This window comes from Lissotriton helveticus, chromosome 1_1, assembly GCF_964261635.1.
Source record: "Lissotriton helveticus chromosome 1_1, aLisHel1.1, whole genome shotgun sequence".
Classification (NCBI taxonomy): Eukaryota; Metazoa; Chordata; class Amphibia; order Caudata; family Salamandridae; genus Lissotriton; species Lissotriton helveticus.
The window spans coordinates 1,283,114,138-1,283,135,169 of record NC_136057.1 but is presented as its reverse complement, the minus strand read 5'-3'; the positions used below and the strand labels follow the sequence as shown (position 1 = coordinate 1,283,135,169).

The following is a 21,032-nucleotide window of genomic DNA, read 5'->3' as shown; positions in this document are numbered from 1 at the left end:
ATCAAATCATAAGGACAACCTGACAAAAACTGAGAGAGATGCTTTAAAGAACTTGGCCGTTATCATATACGGGGTGACCCAATGAAAGTCCTAGGACCTGGGTATCAAGTGTTACAGAAAAGATGGTCCTAGACGTTAATTCACAATACGATTATTGGTACTTTTTTAACCAAACATAATACAGTTTTCTTTCCACATGCGAATTAATCCTGCAATGCAAAGTAATGTTTTTTAAAAAAAAGAAAGCAATAGCCCAAAAAGCAAATGTCCAACAAACCACACAACAGGTTCTCCTAATGTCTTAAAAGCAGAGAGAAAGGCTCCACTATTTATTTTTCATAAAAGAGTCCTTGTCATAGTTTAATATACAAATATACAATGTAAAGAAGCAGCAAAAGGGGTTATCATCAAGTAACGTGTACAGGATAGAGTGAAAGTTTAGTGCTCGTGAGAGAGAGAAAGACCAAGAAGGCCTAGAAACATACGTTGTGGTTTTTTGTCGGTCCAAGGTTAAATAATCCTTGGAGAAAGTTTTTCAAGAGCCTGCCCTGAGAGTCTTATTTGCAAAAAATGTTATTCTTTCTTGCTGTATCACGGTGGAATTTCATCCGTGTTCTTATTTATGGATAATGGGGACAGGGGCAGAAAAAGATGCAGGCTCACAAAAGAGGGGGATTGTCGACGTTTCGACCCAAGGATAAGTAGGGCAGTTGGTATCCTCATAAACGGGTTTTCATCAGGACGGGTAGGGTGGTGGGTGGGCACTCAGTTACATAGGGAACACGTAACCCCTGTATTGTGGGTGGACACCCTCAAATGGTGTGCCACGTATGTAAAATCAATTTAGTTAGAAAGCCGTCCAAGATCGTGCTCTCCAGAACCACGCTGTCAATGGCGGCGGGTGAAATCCGTAAATTCATAAAAATAAAGACAATCCACCAGGGCGAACAATCCTGTCGGCCAAAGATTCACTACTAGAACCGGTTGCAAATTACATGGATTATTTTTTACAGCCATTTGTGCAACAACTAAGTTCTTACATAAAATATACCAGCCATATATTGAGATTGTTAAAGAAAATTGAGTGGAAAGAAACATATCAATTGATAACTATGGATGTTATTTCACTTTATACCACCATTGAAAATGATATAGGCCTAGCAGGCAGTAATTATTTTCTACATGAAAGAAGTATCCATCTAAAAAACCATAATGCAATGCTTATGGAGAAGATAAAAATATGCTTGACAGAAAACATCTTCCTGTTCGGTGAGATCTCTCGACAAAAAAGTGGCACTGCGATGGGGTTTTCATTCACTCCAAATTATGCATGCCTACTAATGTGATGGTGGGAACAAGAGGTTGCCTGGAATCCCAAACATCAAACATTTGTGAAGAAAATAGTGAGTAGGATGAGATTCATTGAAGACTTGCTAATTATATGGAATGGTACCAAAACAGAATTTCAAGAATATTTTAATATCCTGAATGAAAGTCTGAATAATCTAAAATTCACTTTTGAATTAAGCAATCAGAGGATTGTGTTTCTGGATATGGAGATCTATATAAAAGGTAACAACATACAAACTACCTTACATGGGAAAAGTACAGCCACGAATGCAACATTACAGGCAACCAGTTTCCATCAAGCTTCTTTATTAACAAGCATACCATACTGAGAATTTCTTCGGATTCTGCGATTCTGTAGTGAAGTGACTGAATGGACAAAACACAGCAATATCGCAAAACAAAGATTTAAGAACAGAAAATACAATGCCAAAGTTATCAACCAGGGTTGGACCTGTGCCAATGAAAGAACAAGGGAAGAATGCTTAAAACCTAAACCCCCGTCAATGGATGAAAATCAAATAGGAGAAAGATTTCACGCAAGACTCGAAAATAATCACGTCAATATTGAGAAAGAATTGGAACATCTTAAAATTGGACAATACATTGTCAAAAATTGTGGGGGAGCACTCGATTGTGACCTATCGCAGAGCACAAAATTTGAAAGACCAACTCATAGCCATTTCAAGGCAAAGGAACAGAAAGAAAATTGGCTACAGAAAAAAGGTTCCGTGAAATGTTTTAATTGTAAGGTCTGCCAAATAGCGAAACCCACAAACCAAGTACAAATGGCAAATAAAAAATACTGAAATATACGGGAACTAATCACATGTAAGATTAAGTACGTAATTTATACAATTGAGTGTCCATGTCCACTCAGATTTATAGGGAGCACTACATGTGAATTGAAAAAAACGAATCTTGGAGCACGTACGTGCTACACAAACAAGGACAAAAGCAACGCAGTAGCGAAGCATATGAAGACTGCCCACAATAGTGATTGGAAATGTCTGAAATTGTATGGAATAGAAACAATTTCCCCGCATGTAAGAGGGGGAAACAGGGAGAAAATACTCTGTCTGAAAGAATCTAGACATATCCTCAATGCGCTAATTATGACTCCCTTCAGATTAAATCAATCTGAGGAATTGTACATACATCTGTGAAGTCCATCAACTGAACAGTCAAATTATGGATGAAAGAAAGAATACAGTAAAAACAAGTAAAATCACATATATGTGCAACAAAACAAATGGGTCCCAACAAAACAAAAAAAAACCTGCGGAATCATTAAATACAAAAATCGGAAGTAAAGAGAAACAACTGATTCAAACAAAACATTGATCTTACATCAATATATACATTCAATGAAGTGAATTATGTGTGCCGATTCATAGAATGGTCAAAGATGAAAGTTGATGCAAATGAGGCATTTTTCGAATTAAGTCGATTTAAAATTTCAAAACAGTGAACATGTATTGGAACACGGAATACTTGGAATCTTTGTAAATAACGTAAATAAACAAAATGCCGAACTGTTCAAAAAAGTTATAATCATCCATGTCGAGAACGTGGGAGGTCACATAACTTATATTGTCTACAAGAACGAAAATGAAATCCGATTTAAATTGGGAGCAGAGACATTGTAAATATGAACTAATCTTAAAGAACAATGCTCTGAAGCGGCATATAAAATTGTGTAAACCGGAACACAGAGTTGTGAGAGATTGGAGTACATGTAAATATTGAACGTTCTAAGAAGGTGATACATAATGTGTCAAAGTCATATATCAATACTGCTTTGATAAAATGGAGTAATTAAATAGGATAAGTTCCAGTCCACATCTTTAGTAAAACGATGTTGACAGAGTTTGAGGTTTTAACATGAGTAAATTACATGTCCCAGAATGCCGGATGGCGTAATGGGCGCAGAGGAAGTGATGTTAATTGGATTTGAAAAGTTAAAAAAAATGAAAACAAGCAGAGTAAAGTTACCGTGAGCAAGGCATTAGGCAATGCCGAAACACGTAGGACGGAGTCCTTTTCGTCTCTTCTTAAGCCTGGAAAATAATGCTTCAATGAAGAATTGAAAAACTAATTAACAAACTTAATGTAACGTGCGAGGAGTGCGGCCTGTTTTTTTGTTGGGAGACCAGGGATTTTGTGAAAAAAAAAAATATATATATATATATACATGTATAATTATACATGTATATATACATAAATATACACACGTGTGTTTGCACACGTTTAATATAATCATATATATATATATATATATATATATATATATATATATATATATATATATATATATATATTAGAACAAAGGCCCCACGTGCGAGAGTGCACCGTAAATGCCAAAAGGTGGAATGCTGTTGTGTGCCCTCTTGCACGTGGGGCCTTTGTTCTAAAATATTGCTTGCGGCAGCCCAGCCGCGAAGAGGAGCACCATCATCTGCCGGTAAGGACCCTAATCGCCAGGCAGAGAGAGGCCAAGGACTCGAACTTTGGGGTGCCTTAAGCACAGCATTCCGTGCGTAACTTGCCTGCTTTTACCTCCATTACCTACTAAGGTTGATAAGAATCCGAAAAATGAATTGCACAATTGAACTTACTTCAAGGTATAAATGTTAATTTCATTGCTGGACTCCATGCCCCAAAATGCAGTTGTATCAAATACACGCCCACTGGGGGCTGGCCTGGTGAATAAAATATGCAAATTGAGCAATGTAAGTGTCAGCTGTGTGTTTCGGAAAGCCCAGGAAGAAGAGACCGAAGGTCTCGAAACGCGTCGGCAAAAGGCAAAATGAAATGGATGCAAAAAGCGGAGTGCACCGTAAATGCCAAAAGGTGGAATGCTGTTGTGTGCCCTCTTGCACGTGGGGCCTTTGTTCTAAAGCATGTGTCCCGCTTGCCTTTTTTTTGGTGAAGGTGAGCATTGGTGGTGTATCTATGTCCGGTTCTGCTGAGACCGGTTGGGGACACGCCCTCTCGTTCAGGAGCACCGCATACATCAGCAAAAAACTTTGGTGTGAGTACAGAAAGTGCTATATGCGGCGCCCCCCCAAGCAAAGCTATTGCCACTGAGCGGTAATCTTTTGCAAAGGGGAGAGAGGAGGCGGCATTGTACGCCTGATTAAGGGATAAAACGGAGGTCGGAACGGGATTACCTCACCTGGGTGCGCTATGGAGGCACATTGCTCACCGCCGAACATTAGGGGCATCTCAGGATGTTTGGTACTCACATTACTTAATGTGACACCACGATGAACTATGCTGACCATCATGCAGTTCACTCGGAGTTGGAAACAGTTAGCACACACCTGCAGTTGGGAGGAGGAGCTGTGGGACGGCTTCAAAGGGAGTGGTCTCCGCTTCATCCGGGAGATTTCCAGCAGCCTGTGAGACTGGCACTGAAGACGGCCAAACCGGCCAGAAACGCGTCTGCCCATCACTACAGCGTTTCATGGACTGCAAAGGACTGGGCTCTGTTTTGTTCCATTAAATCCTCTGTTTATCCCGGAGCATGTGTCCCGCTTGCCTTTTTTTGGTGAAGGTGAGCATTGGTGGTGTATATATATATATATATATATATATATATATATATATATATATATATATATATATATATATATATATATATATATATATTATATGTGTGTGTGTATGTACATATAGATAGATGGATAGATAGATAGATAGATAGATAGATAGATAGATAGATAGATAGATAGATGTATTTATTTGTGCGTGTGTACAACACACCGTTCCGAACCCTTGCTCGGAGGCCACACTCTTCGTGAGGCGGTGCTCGTTCCTCCAGCTGGGCCTAACTGGTAATAAATGAACTCCAATATTACACAAGGCAAAAAGAATGCGGACTCACTTGGGATTTGCTTTCGTGTTGTTTATACCATGCCCAACGCTTTTCGGTCCTTTCCTCGGACCTTGCTTATAGGACAATTACAAACTTGTGCAGAACAAAGAGGTTTTTTTTTTAGTTTTCATTGCCCTGGCTTTAGCTCTTCATTTCGTAAAATGTCTTGATTTGCTGCAGTTTTAGGTTATTTTGGTCAAGTGTGGTGTCCGATATGGCTTTTATGAAATGTACTGCCGAACCTGACTCTGTCTTCTGTTTCTTCTGTGTTCTCCCATTCCTGGCAGCACCGGAAAAGGAGTCAGGTATGCGGGTGGGGGCATGTAGGTGTCAGTGCTGTGGTTGTCATTCAGTGTGTGTGTGTGCTTGCTCTGCAATGTTGCACTTCCGTAGTGCGTTTGTTTAGCATTGTTATTGTGCCTCTTAAGTACCTCAGTCTGTAGCTCCGTGTGTTATCTCCCCGCCCGCATGCCTTTGACTTGCTTGCATCGAAGGACGCATGCAGCATGTATATATTATTGAGCAATTTAGTCTCGATAATTGCAATGCTTCCACTGTGAATTAATTATTGCAAATATTGCTACTGGTACTAATTAAGAGTGTAAATGTGTACCGTGATGCGCACGGTGCGATTTTCTAAAAATATGCATTGTGTGCTGTGGCTAGAACAGTCAGACATGTTGAGAAAGCACAACCACTAGGCGAAGGGTGAAAGTGGTCTAAAGCTTTTTATCACATGTTGTGGCTCGAGGTAGCAGGATTACCGTAATTCTTCTGTTGAATTAAAAGCGGTCGGAGACGTGTTATTGTATAAACAGCAGAAGTTAAATCCAGTGGTCCCTCACCGATTCACTATACGAAACCGGGGTTCCCCATCTCCCCGACACCTGCGCAGGTTCTATGTTTTGAACCTCAAAACAATACACAAAAATACCGAAACAACTGAACATTAAATGCACAAATCATAAAATATTTTATATATATTTCACAAACAAAAACATAAGCAACATTTTAATTTTATTCAGAAGGGTGGTATGTTTTAAAATGTAATTTTACTTCTAAAAGACAGTGATGTGCTGGACTCCAGCTTATCATTTTGTCTGTAGTGCTCCAAATGCATGCCCTTTTGTTGCTGAGGTTTACCAGTGCTTCAATTGGAGCGATGATTCCATATACTGCATTTCTTTTGCTGTATTTGCGCTGCTCACACAAATTAAGATAAGGATACAAATTTTATTTTTATCCCCCAATTTAAAATTCCTTTTCACAGGTCATTTAAAAATTTTCAATTTAGCTTTTTTCTTAATCTACTATTATATAATTTTAGTTAATCTGCTGTAACCTGCAAAAAAAAGAAGTACTATTCTTGAAATATGTTTGTGTATATTAAAGATGGTTGTGGGCTTTATATGCCTCGCTGGTTTGATTCCTGCATTGCAAATGAAGGCCCTCGTGCCCAAAGTAAATGCAAGTTTCCTGCACATGGAAAAGGCACAAGAACAGTACATGAACCACACAGACTAGATGCCCCCCATAATCGTAATGTAAATCTTTCCTGACACATACACTAATGGTAGGTACATTGGTCCTTACAGATGACATTGAGAGCACAGCACCAGCCATGCTCATCCTCACAAACATACAGTTTAGGCCATTGGAATCATCCCTCACTCGCAAAGCAAGCACAACAGTAGTGCAAGATTCACACTCACCACATCCACAGCTTAAATAGAAGGAATACAAGTGTCACATGCACCCAAGAATCGGAGTACTGCAGAACCAACAGTGCAAGTTTCCCTCCACTTGCAATGTACACTTGTGATTATTTTACCTTGAGTGATTTACAGAATGCCGTTGCTCAGATACTATTACCCTGCATTTGATCGTTTTATATCAACTCCTGTTACTCATTATCCTAAATAAAATCACATCTGATTGTAGAAGAACATCACCCTTACTATGTTATACCTCTCACATTACTGCCTATATTTCACCACATTAAAGGAAAGTACTCAGATGTTACTTTGCATTGTATTGCACTATATTACAATGTGATTTCCAAGTAAAGTGAAGTTCATATAATACAGCAGTAAACTATTCTGATTGCTTTACTATGCTTTAGATTAAAGGAAATTAAAGTAGATTATTATTATTATTTGGATTGAGAGTGGATTGCAGAAGGAGATTATGGATTAATGTTCTGCTCTTCAAATACTAATTAACAATTTCATCAAATTGCACTGATTATTTTTCATACATACGATTTCGTGTGGATTAGTTTTCTATATATTTAATTTTAGAAAGAGCTTGCATTTGGTTACTTTAACCTGCATTAGAGTTGTAAGACTATTCAGGTTAGTCTACCCTTTATAGGCTTCTGTGGTTACTTTACCCCACACTATATTGGGGATTGTACTTTTACTAACCTTCCCGGCGCTAAAAGGCAGAACGTGTTTTAAGGTTACTTCACTTTGCATTTGATTATAAATAATAACTCAGTTTTCTTTATGCCACATTGTGTTGCAGAGAAGGATTACTTTGATTATATTACGTTATATTTGATTGTAGAAGATTAATCTGAATGCAATGCCTTTTAATGGATTAAAAAACAGAGATTACCCTTGACAGTTCTTCCCTGAATTCTTTTACAGAACATTATTGTCATTACTTTGTGTTGATTTCGTTTAGCAAACTAGATCTCTCCAGTTACTTTATATTTTGTTAGATTATATTATAAGATTAATCAAATCCAGTGTAAATTACTCAGAGTAAAGATAATAATCCACATTTGTATAGCGCACAATCACACGTTAGGGTCTCTAGGCGCTGGGGGCCGTCGGGAAGATTAAGCAAGCTATTGCCCAGAGTCACATGGTGCTGGAGCCGGGGATCGAACCCTGATCCCCAGATTCCAGCGTCAGTCGCCCTGGCCGCGGCGCCACACCTCTTTGATGACAATACTAATTGCATTCTCAACAGTGTATTGCACAATAGATTATGCATGTTATATTACAGAAAAACATTAACTAAAACTGTCTGGATTGCAGAAACTGCTCACTCAAATTATTTTATATTCCTTTAAATTAGAATGACTCTGCTCTCATGAATAGGAGACCACACTGATTGTTAACTATCCGGAAAGTATTTTGAGTACCTTACAGTGCATAGTTACATGTAGAGATTACACTGATCACTTCACTCTGCATCAGTTTTCTGAAGATGTTTACACTGCTCATGTCACCCTGCACTACATATAAAATGACTGTGATTACTTTACTGGACATTCAATTACAGAAGTTAATTACTTTTATCACTTTACCACTTTACCACTTAATTATGGAAGATTGATTTTCTTGCTTTACGCTGCATTAAAATGTAGGAAAAGTAAGCTGATCGTTGACCATTGTATTAGATTATATATAGAGGTGACTATGATCATGTTAGCACAAATTAGATCACAGAAAGATTATGCTGATTAATTTATCAATTTTGATATACAAAAGATGGCTTTACCCCACGCTTTATTAGCTCATATGGAATTACTCTGATTATTTTACTCTATCTCAAATTAAAGGAGATTACTCTGATTAAGTTAACATGCATTAGGCTGCAGATTACCCTAGTTAGTTTATCAATCTGTGGATTACAGAAGATTGCTTTTATATACTTGATTTTGTTTGCATTATGCATATGGTGAGAGTAGGAAACGGATTTGAGTGCACTGCATTAGTTTACGTAAAATTACTCTTGACTTTCTTGTATTAAAATACAGGAGCAGAAACAATGGTTACCCTTTACGAAGTCACACCAAGTATCGCACTAATTACTTCACCCTGCATTAGAGATAACACATGATTACTGTAATTACTTAATTTTTTTAATTAGGTTCCAGAAGGATATTTCAGTAACAGCTTTCAGCTCTGCACCTGGAGAGACAGAGAAAGCAGAACATGTATTTAGGAACACTGGTTGCTTCTCCAGCAATTCTTTGTATATTTAGTCCCGTTAAGGCTCTAACCGGGAGCTCCATTCTTAAATCTCTCCTGTGTTCAGCGTGCAGCAAAGGCATTTTCATCAGCGTGCTCTGTCTTGGCAGTGTGTGGTGATGTTCGCCCAGGAGCTCTCTCTGAATGCAGAAGATGAGACAATCAATCCTTCCTTGGCGTGTGCAATCACAGAGACAATATTTGAAAAGGTCATATTTCTTCCTAAAGGGAGTGATTGTAAAGAAATAGCGTTACACTTGCTATGCAAAGAAAAATATTGTGTCTGTACTCTCAATTTACATGAATGTGAATACTAGCCCTATCATTCCAGTTGCTTTATATAAAGGTACCAGCTTACTCCAAAAGGGAAACTGCCTGAGCGCCTGCTGCAGGGAGCAATTAGATCCTGTTAGATGAAATCATTATCTGAATAAAACACAGACCCTATATAACATTTCTGAATAAATAGGGTTTGTATTAAACATAATTCCTCCGCCAGTACTTACTACAGCATGATGCACTGTAAAAGGATGCACACAATCAGGGTTGGACTGGCCTGGATGTATGACTTTACAACGCATGCTTTTACATCGCATGCCTTTACAACGCGGTTTTTACAACGCATAGCGCTTTTGGGTGTTGGATAGTGAATAGTTTAATTTACTATTCCAACTCCAGTCCCCGTGGACACTAGGGAAGGTTATTGGATAGTAAATTAACCTATTCCCTATCCTAGAGTGCCCCCCAGCGCAATGCGTTGTAATGGTTTGCGTTGTAATGACCGCGTAGTAATGGTAGTGCGTTGTAAAAGTTTCGTTGTAAGTGATGTTTCCCGACTGGCCTATAGGGCAATCAGGCAGTGCTCAATGGGCTGGTCTGACAGGCCAGTGTGTTGGCCTGTTTTTTTAGTTGTTTGTGAGTCTATTTTACGGTCTGCTGGGACAGTTTTTACTGTTGATTTCCCTGATATTAAAACAAATATTGCCTGCAGCAAACTCAGATCCATAGTCCGATAGAATGTAGTGGCTTGGCTCGCCCAAGAATTCTTTGCTCAAACGTACAATCATTTCTGGAGCAAAAATAGGTTTAGTGTATGATGGTATAACAAAGGTCTATGGAGGCCAGATGCCTGCCAGATTAGCACTGGCAATGTATAGGAGTTCCATTTGAGTTTGCTGCATGTAAATGTATCTTATGTGGATGTTCTGAAAATGTGACAAAGCGTCGGCTCTCCTGGAGGACAGTCTGCTATGGTAGTACAAAGCTGAAGGCCATAAATAAGAGAGCTTTCAGTACTTTGGGTACACTAAGATGGAGCCCACTCTAAGTCAGGGAGATTTTCAGTAAGGTAAAGGGATTGTGCTGAATGTTTAAAGCTAAGCTACAGAATGATCTTATGAGCATCTCTTGGTGAACTCTTTTCATGCAGGTTTTCTGGAACATGATTTTAGTCAGCTGGTTAAGAGATCAGGGTGTGTCACTCACCTTTGGGGAAAGGTACTGCACTCTATACCCACATTGTTTGCTCTGATTCATTCTGGTGGTTGGACACCAAGTCGGGCTACTCCCATTGTAAAAAGAGTTTTGCTGAGGAGGACGAGAGCGACATTTAAGAACGTGAGGTCTACTCAACAGGTCTCAGACTGCAGGAATACCCTACTCATTACAGCCCTCAAAAACACTCAATTACCCTAGTTAAAAGAATAAGCAACCTCACTGGAACTTTGCTCATTCAGGTGAAAGAATGTGGATATTCCATCTAACTTGGCACGGCCAGAGTCAGGCTAGTTTTCCACTGTAAAGTCCAATCTCCATAGTTGAATCGGACATCTCAACAATTTTAGATTCTACTGCCTCATTAAGTGTGTGATCTGTATGAACAAGCAGGATTTCCACATTTTCAAACACCAGGCAACAGCAAATGCTTCTTTCTCTAAGGTAGCCCAAAATTGTCTTGTAGATAACAAACCTGTACTAAGGATGGCTGGCTGACCTTTTCAATCCCCATTTACTGAGATGATGCTGTCTCTAATCCCTGATCTGAAGCATCTATTTGAAATTAAAATGAACACAACGCTTGATATATTTTGGCAAACCTTCTGTAGAACCCCGTGACATCACAGAAGGCCTTTACCTGGTTCTGGCATTCACAAGTCTCAGTCTACAACTGCATGGTTTTGGACCTTGAAAGGGTCTATATACAAAGCCAACATGGAACCGGGGTAACTAATGGAACCCTGCCACTTATCAACCCTGATAGTCAGTACTACCTCCCACAGAGCCTGAAAACACTTTCTTGAAGTGATTTAGGTGGTCGCCCAGCAGGTACTGTTGACATTGATTTATCGACGTACATCAGTTAAGTTTTCGAAATCACTCAGGACCTAATTCATTTTTAAGCTGATGAAAGATGAAATGGGTATTCTTCAAACAGAATGGCATCACCTTTAATTGTAAAAGGCCCTCTGAAGTTGAAAAAGCAGACCTCTACTTGGCATTCTTAATAAGGTAATGCAGCAATACATTGGAGTTATATGTAATGTACTGAGACTGTCAATGAGCTCATCAGCTCAACAAATTGAATGTTTTTATTTGTTCTATGTCTGACAGGCATTCCTTGGAGGATTGGAGTAAATTTACTAGATCATAGGCCCTTTCAAAGTGGGGTCCCATCTTCTGTAGGTGGATGCCCATTTATCCATGAAAGATTTGTGCAGATATAATTTATTATAGAGGGGGGGCTAAATATCTTGAGAAAAATAAATCCACTATAATTATCCTTGGTAGGAATATAAGGTGTCTCAATGGACTAATTCATCCACTGCAGGAGTCTTTATTTGATCTCATCATCGCAGGTTCAAATCCTGGCTGATATACTCAAACTTACATCCTTCTGTTGTCAATAAAATGGCACCACTACGTTGCATACCAATAACAATGTGTTATTTCTATGCCAAGAGACACAAGGGAGAAAATGTATTTTACAAATACACGTTCTAAAGTGGAGTTTTGCTAGCTCCGTGCGTAATTCTTGTCCATCAAATTCTTATGTTCACTAGCAGATACCTGAAATCAGAAATGACATACTTATTCCTTGTACCCACATGGTTATATAGTAACCAAACCTGTGCACCCATCCATTCACCCACGGCCATCTGTCAATCCAACTCCATTACATAAGTATGTATTACTCATACACAATGTACTCATGAATACAATCTTCCATCAAGAGTAAATAATTCTCCCCTCCACATATATTTTCCATCACCTGTGCATCCATCCACTATTTCCATGCGTCAGTCATCCACCCTCACCTCGACACATATGCATCCTATTGTGTTTTTATCTAGGAGCCTAAATCGATATTCCTATTTTATGCCCTTGTCTGGTTATAATCAATAATATCCATACAACGGCTTATAATCATATCCATATTCAGTCGTAGCACGTGCTGTCACATTAAGCAAGGCTACTTCCCCCGGCCCCCTAGAAAGCACAACGAGTTCTCTAAAAAATCCAAACCTCCAGCAACCTGGGAAATCCCCCTTGCTTTTGTTTTGATTTCATCCTAGAACTCCTGTAAAGCACTGTAAGAACGGCCAGTTCTTAGTGACATCTTTATTGACGTCCTATGTCCAACCTTACGTCAAACCCGGCACCTTTCAGGTATAAATATACCAACGTTGCCTTAAGCAAACACACGGTGGTGGTATTGGGAGCAGCTATCTACTAGCCCAGCTGATGCGAGAGCCCACGGACGCTGCCCCTCCCTTTTGACGCACTGAGAGAGACGCTGTCTTTTCTCCTGCCGAGAAATCCAGCTCCGGTGTTTCCAGATACCTTCGCGGGTTACTGGGATATCGAGTCCTGAGAGAGAGATACAAGACCTCCTGCTTTCTATTACCCAGGTACGGAGCTGACTAAACCCTTAAAGAGAATTCTTGATTCAGATTCTTGGCAAAACCCACTTAACTTAAACTGCTACTTACTTACTCCTTCCCAAGTATTAGGCTTAGGTCAGGTACACAGGGGTAGGCGTATTTAGAAGCACCAGTTGAGTACGTTAGTCAATGTATATATGTAGAGTGGTTTGGGCTCCAAGATAGGGAGGTGCCCGGAGCGTGTAGTTTCCGGTGTTCTACACGGAGCCCTCCCCCGGGCACCACCTCGGCTCTATCCGTGGGCTGGACTTCCTCGGAGTCGCAGGACTGCGTTGCTTTTCCCTTGCTCTGATCCGACAGCAAGCGCTGCTGCTTCTTCTCAACTCCCCGCCAAGACACCCTGGAACCCTCAGGGGACACCTCTAGCAAACTTGGAACGGGGACACCTCTAGCAAACTTGGAACTGCGTGCGGAGGAGGAGTTGGCTGTTGGACCTCTCATCATGACTTCCTCCCTTGTCTGCTTACTGCTCGCCGGACCCGCTTCGCGGGTCCCGCTTCGGCAGTTTTGAGGAGGGTGTTTGTTGGACCTCTGAGTGGAGTGCTAAGGGGAAGGACAGAACAGCAGCTGGGCTGCGAGCTGCGTAGCAGGGACTCCGTATCCCAGGAGTCCGTGCACTGACCACCAACACACCTGGTCCGCTCTCCCTGCTGCCACGCCCCCCGCCCTCGAGCATTGAAGTGCTGCGGCGTCTTCAGCCTCTGTGGGACACCTCTAGCAAACTTGGAACTGCGTGCGGAGGAGGAGTTGGCTGTTGGACCTCTCATCGTGACTTCCTCCCTTGTCTGCTTACTGCTCGCCGGACCCGCTTCGCGGGTCCCGCTTCGGCAGTTTTGAGGAGGGTGTTTGTTGGACCTCTGAGTGGAGCGCTAAGGGGAAGGACAGAACAGCAGCTGGGCTGCGAGCTGCGTAGCAGGGACTCCGTATCCCAGGAGTCCCTGCCCTGACCACCAACACACCTGGTCTGCTCTCCCTGCTGCCACGCCCCCCGCCCTTCGTCCTCCCCTCATAACAGGATCAGCACACCGCTGCGCGGGAGCGTCCCGGGAGAAGCCCGGGACAAGGGCGGGCCGTCTGTGGCCGACAGGGGCTGCAGGAGGCTGGGCTGGGCCCACTCTCTGTCATCGTACATTACCAAACGGACAACACTGTAAAAAGTGAGGCAAACTGTCATTTTGATTTGCTTAATATATGGGCTGTGGTTTTAGTTCGCCCCTGTGCCTTGAGAGGACCCGCTCTGGTCTACATTGTTTTTTGCCCGCCCTTCAAGCGGCACTGACTACTAAGTATGTTTTTCCCCCCCAACCACCCCTGTACTGAGTCCCCCCCCACCCACGGTAGGGATAACAATCTTGGGTCCCCTAAACAAGTACTTTAGTAGGGCAACTCGTGATATTGATAAAGAGATTGCCCTAGCCGAGAGACGCGCCGAGCGTAGGCAATCCATTGAACTCCTTAAACTTCCTCTGGAAAAGCGGCCACCTCTGGGTTCCCTGGCACCGGTTCCCCCTTCACCACCTTTAACCATGCCAGTGTTAGTAGAAATGTCCCAAGTCTCTTCACAGTCGCCCAGTTTGGCTGGGGTCGAAGGCAAGTTAGGTTCGGACCTCCAGTCCGGAAATACCCCTTCGGTCGCTGCCTCGACCATCTTGCCTCCCCCTTTGTCTATCACTTTAAATGTTTCTTCTATTGATGAAGAAAATACTGCCCAATCGGGTGTGTTATCCCATGCGGCCTCGAATAACCCTCGCACTAAAAGGAAAAGATACATCACCCCGAGGAAGAGTTGTTTCCCTAAACCCCCTAAGAAAATTAGGAAACTTGGCATAGGTCTGGGAGCTCCCTGCAAGCCTAAAGGGGTTGGTTTAGGTGGGGTACAAGCTGCTAAGGATGGAGTCACCCCGGTTAACTCTGTATCTAACCCTAGTGATTCTCCGGTGACAGGGCCTGCTGAGATTTCATCCCTGGATTCACCCTTGCTTATGCATCTAGAGAAGTTGATGAAGTCATTACTGACCCCCATTGTAGAACGAGTTAAAAGGTTAGCTGATCGATTAGATTGCTTTGAACAGGCTACCCTTGACAACTTCTTTTCAACTAAATCCTTAATTAAGACCCACCTTAGGACGGGGGACAGTAATAATCCCACTAATACAAGTGGGCTGGCAAGTGGAGTACCTGTTCCAGAGCCCCTTCCTCCCGCTGTCATTACTACTAAAACGGGGCCCCGTCTCTCAGTGCAAATCCCTAAGATCACTCCCCACCCTCCAGACTATTCACGGGTTAACACATCTCAACCCAAGAAGCGTTTAGCTGCTGTGGTCACGGGAATCAATGATGGATCCAAAACTGGGAATCTTGGATCCAAAAATCCCATTGCCTCATCTCAAATTCCATCGACCTGCCCTGTTCCTCTCCCCTCTAGTCTGCCCGACACAATCCCTACTAAAGTGCCCCGTAGGACACCACCTATGAATCTGCCCCCAGACTGCTAACCTTTTGTTGCCATCCTTACCAACGTACCACCGTTGTTGGTTGGGCAGCAAGAATCCTTCCAGATGCTGAAAAATAAAACAATGCACTGGTTAAGGATTAATAGACCACTGCCCAGGGAAGTGGATGGGCTGATTATTGGTGTTAGAAGGATAGGTTGGGTAGGTAGTACCCCTAAGCGCTTTGAGGGGATTGTGTAATAGTTAACTTCAAGGATTCCAGGGTAGCTCATTTAATTTCGAGGCAGAACTTGGGCACAAGTAGCGCTGGTATTGGTGTAGTCGACCTGACCTTCTTCTACCCGAGACCACCTGGTATTTATTTTGGCATCACTCCAGAGGTGGGTCGTTATCACAACCTTCCCACTCCCGGACTTGGCCCCTTTACTGTACCTTACCAGCAGGGAAACCTTTATAATGTACCAACTTTCAATCGCTTTGAAGCGATGCCAGATCCGGGGTGGGTTGATTGACGTAATGGTAACAATCCATTGGGATTGGGCCGTGAAAATCTCAATCCAGATTATACCATGATTAATCGGGAAAGTCTGAATTTAGAGGTAAGGTTTGGGGAGTCTGCACCAATTTCCGGGGTATTAGGAAATGAGGAATTAAATTAAACTAACATTCTTGGCAATCACAATATTGTGAATAACAAGGAGGACAAAAATCTAGTAGAGGAGGGGTACGTAGGAATCTCAATTAGTCATCCTGGGGCTCCTCCTGTAGTAATGGCTCCCGTAGACGGTTCCAGTCTAGGTAAGATGGTCTCATAGAATATCGCGGGATTATGTAGTAAGCTGGAATCCCAAAATTGGATAGACTTCAGCAATGGTTTTGATGTATGTCTATTCCAAGAAACATGGGCCTGTGATCCTATATTCCTCCTGGGTTATCTAAATTTTTCAATCCCGGCTAGTAAAGGTGCCAAGGGACGACCCATGGGGGGTCTAACTATCTGGATACGTCAAAGTCTACCCGTTACAATTAAGTTGGTGGAATCGGGTAGCAACGATATCCAATTGATAAGAATGGTTTTAGACCTCAGGGGAGGATTAGACATTTATAATGTCTACGTTAGGGGCAATATAAGAGGGAAGTCACCTATCCTAGAGGCCTTGTCCTCTCTTATGGAAAAACAGTCCTTGGGCAACAATGTCATTGTTGCTGGCGATCGAAACCGGACTTTTGAACCCCTTGATATCTCTGACGATTCTTTGGGGCGGGAGGAGGACACGCAATGGGGCGTTCCAATTTTAGATCTGGCCCCGGTTAGGCGGTGGACCATTGACATAATACGATTGAATGCCATCTGCCTGGAACAGGGACTAAGAGCCCTGCATGGGAGAACGAAGAGTGACAGGGGAGGCGCCTGCACATTTGACAATGGTCGCAGCCAAAGTCGGATAGACTATGTCCTTTGTAGCCTGAACCTGTGGCAGCTAGTATGTGACATGGAAGTAAAGGGTAGATTGGAGAGTGACCACAACCCTCTCTGTGTGGCCCACAACTGGTGGTCGGTCACAACAGGGAATTCTCGACCGACCAATGCTCCGCTGCCTGACATGACTAACGGCATGCGCAGATTGAAATGGCCGTGTGTACTGGCTAATGTGGAATCCATGGCATTTATAACCTCCGAGGTGGACATTGCAATCACCGCTATGGAGGATGCAGCCTTAGTAATTCCAGGGTCAAGGGAAATATCTGATATTCATGATAAACTCTTTTCCCTCCTAAAACCGCACTTCCTGAGGCCCTGCAAGATAAATAGCAAACAATCACCTGGACTAGCTAAATGGTATAATCACCAGTGTAGGGAAGCAAGGCTAAGCTTGGGCAGAGCCATCCGGAGTAGGGATGGGGTAGTGATTAGTGGCGCCAGAAAGCATTATAAGGCCAGCCTATCCCTAGCTAAAAAACTATGGGACGAACAGCATTGGGCCGAACTAAAGGAGGCCTTGGGGGCTAAGGATTCTAGGTTATTCTGGAACATTGTTAAGTGGGGAAGAGGTGGAATTCCAGACAAACCCGGCAACAATGTCCCAGAGGGTGCTTGGGTAGATCACTTTAAATCCCAATATGCAGAGACTGCACAGTATAAGGGCATGGAAGAAATTCTAGCTGTATATTCCACTGGGGATTTATTCACTCTTAAGGAAACCGAAGATGCTCTAAGCACTGTCCCCGGGGGAAGGGCCCCGGGCTTAGATGGCGTACCAGTTGATGTTTTCATTAATGACAAGGCGCGGTGGGCTAGATATATATTCCTTTTGGGAAACGCCATTGCGAAGGGAGCGGCCGTCCCGGAACTATGGAAGGGAGCGATCATTATACCCATATACAAAAAAGGGGATCGGTTTCTTCCAGCCAACTACAGGCCAATAAGCCTGATTGCCACCGTTCAAAAAGTGGTAGGTAGGATGGTGGTTAATAAATTGATGGACTGGGTTGATGAGAACAATGCCCTGTCCCCTTATCAGGCTGGTTTTCGGCGGGCCACTAGTACAGTTGACCAGGTGTTTCGTTTTACTCTGCTACAGTGGGGGACAGTGGTGCTAGGCGAAGGCAGTCTGTATGTTGCTTTTGTCGACCTGCGGGCTGCCTTCGACCTGGTGCCAAGGAGAAAGCTCTGTGCAGTTTTGAGTGAAATGGGTCTCTCGGCTGAGTTACTTACCCTGGTTATGAGGTTGCATGAATGCAACTTCGCTAAAATCCAATGGGTCATGCATGGTGAATCCTCTGATGATTTCCCGGTTGAACGTGGAGTGCGCCAGGGGTGCGCAATGGCTCCCCTGCTTTTCTCATTATTCATAAATGTGATTGTGGCTCGAATGTTGGACGCCAGCGTAGATGTGCCATCGTTGGCGGGCACCAGGGTTCTGATCCTGATGTTCGCCGACGATACGCTAATTTTATCCAAAACTCCAGGCGGTCTGCAGCGAGCTCTGAACATCTTCGATTCTTTTTGAGGGGAACATGGCCTGGAAGTCAATGTGGGTAAGACTAAGCTGATGGCCTTTGCACCAAAACGTAGACCCAGGTCGAAAATATTCTTGAACAATAGTTTGTTAGAGGTGGTTACCGTATTCACCTATCTTGGGATCCAGATAACAAACGATTTGAGATGGTCCCAGCATATAGAGATGGCGGTCTTGAGGCACCAACAAATCTTGGGGGCACTTCGGGTGGAGCACAAAAAATCCAGGTCCAAACCAATAAAGCCCGTCTTGGCAGTGTATGAGGCCAAGGCTCTTGGGTCTGCTCTATATGGGGCAGAGCTGTGGGGCTTTGGGAAACTTCTCCCCTTGCAGTCCTCTGAGAACAGGTTTTTTAGGGGAATTACAGGACTCCCGCAGAGCAACCCACTAATTCCCCTGGGTCTTGACCTGGGGAGGAGAGCAGTTAGTGATCTAGTGAGGTTGCGCCCGATTCTTTATTGGAGACGGCTCTGGACTACCCCGGAGATCCTGCATTACGCAGAGGGGTTTTTAGCCATAATAAATGCTGATACCTTTCATAGGATAGAATGGCTGAAAAATCTTAGGTCTTCCTTATGTGATCTTGGTCTCTAAAATTTATGGGATAATCCAACCGGGGAGCTCTTTCCGAGCAAAAAAGTGATTAAAGATCTGTACTGGGATTATGTAGCTGCAAGGGTTTGGAGTAAAACTAAATCTGATTCCATGACGGGGCGCTTTGTGGAAGCTAAACTGTATCCCGTTTTGGAACCCTACTGGGATAGCATAACCAACCCTGGGGACAGAAAGCTTTTCTTCCAGTTAAGATCAGGTGCCCTTCCATTGAGATCACTGACAGGTAGGTGGAGGAGCTCCTCCACTCTATATTGGCCAGCCTATGGAGCACCAAATGAAAGTATAGGCCACTTCTTATTCTCCTGTAAAGCTTATGCCATCCCAAGGAAAAATTGGCTAGTCCCTGTCTGTAAAAATCTAGGAACATCTAGGGGTGTAGAGGCCTTACGAATCATCTGTACCTCCACTCACATGCCTGTAGTTTTAGCAACAGCTAAGTATTTGGGTTGGGCATGGTCTATTAGAAGGAGGGCTGTTCCCAAGAGTACACTGAATGGAGCATCTCTACTGGCTCCCGTGTAAATATGTACCAAGATTTATATCTATTTGTTTTTAACCAATTGTGTATGTCTGTTTAATCTTTTTTAAATTATTGTATTTAACGAGGAAACAATTGTTTAATGATGTATTTTAAATGCATGTTTGTGCTTTTATGAGATAAATCCTCGAATAAAGCCTTTGAATTCGGATATATATTTTATCTATTTTAAAGTATCATATGGCTAAGAAACCATATCAATGCTTTTACAGTATTATTTTATAATCCTCCTTTTACTGTACGCACTTTACTTTACTATGAGTATTGCAATCGTGGCAATTCATTTCACTTGTATGAGGTAGAAGACTGCTCAATAAATTACACCTTTTATTGAAAACGCCCGTCTCTCTTTTCTCTGCATTCTGGTGAAACTAAGTACGCACATTTGACTGAGTGAAATAGCTGTCTATTGTTTTCACATGACTCTAGAGATACACTCTTATTCTGAGAGAGCAAAGTTGTCATGTTATATGGTTGTCAGAAGCTAATCCCTTCTTGTTTATCCAGGGAGGTTAAACTCCTCCTCGTTTATTCGAGAAAGTTTCTAGTGACCTCTGAGCTAGCTCTACACTGCTGAATATATTATTCCAATGCGCAGAGCCTATTGGGACTATAGGAACTACACTACATGGCGCCCAACGTTTGGTAAGGCGATAAATCTAACGCAAGACGTTAGAGTAACTCAGTCGTGCTTTTTCACACAGACCCTTTTCCCGTAAAAACTCCAAAAGACGTCTGGAGTGGGTAAAAGGTTAAAATCCGCCGGAACTTAGTAGGAAGAGATTCCTATGTATAGTTTTTGGTATAGTCAACATTGAAGGATACAGTGTTCCAAAATATTGTGCACCTAATCTTTGTTTCCTTGAAACTTGATCTGCAACAAAAACCTTTCTGTCAGTAAAAATGTCAGAAAATGAAGAAGAAAGGGAGGTAGCTAGAATAGCAGCTCGACTCCTAGAGGATGACACAAGTCTCCTACAGAATGACCCGAATGCTATACTCATTCCGGTCAACATAAGAAAAACTATAACTCTTAAACTTATAGAAAATGGACTAACACCAAGAGGTGGAATAGTCGTATTCGTAATGGAGGCCCATGAATATCGGCAGACAGAGGTATTCTACACATGGATAAACTTTCCAGCAGCAAACGCTGTCACACACGAATTCCACTATTACAAAATAGAGGAACCTCCGGATGAGTACACCCCTTTCGAGGAGGTGGAAATCCCATTAAAATAGCACCTGCTCT

The 21,032-nt window shown here is 42.5% G+C and overlaps 1 protein-coding gene across 5 annotated transcripts in view; it reads left to right on the top strand.

The window, feature by feature from the left end:
* Positions 1–21,032, top strand: part of CADPS2 (calcium dependent secretion activator 2) — a 2,489,915-nt gene that overhangs the window by 1,808,436 nt on the left and 660,447 nt on the right. For 2 of the 5 annotated variants that reach the window (XM_078680818.1, XM_078680789.1), the window contains exon 17: positions 5,515–5,532. The exons of the other annotated variants lie outside the window; for them this stretch is intronic. In XM_078680818.1, coding sequence (XP_078536944.1) covers positions 5,515–5,532 — 18 coding nt within the window. The remainder of the gene's footprint in view (positions 1–5,514; positions 5,533–21,032) is intronic. 5 annotated transcript variants of the gene reach the window in all.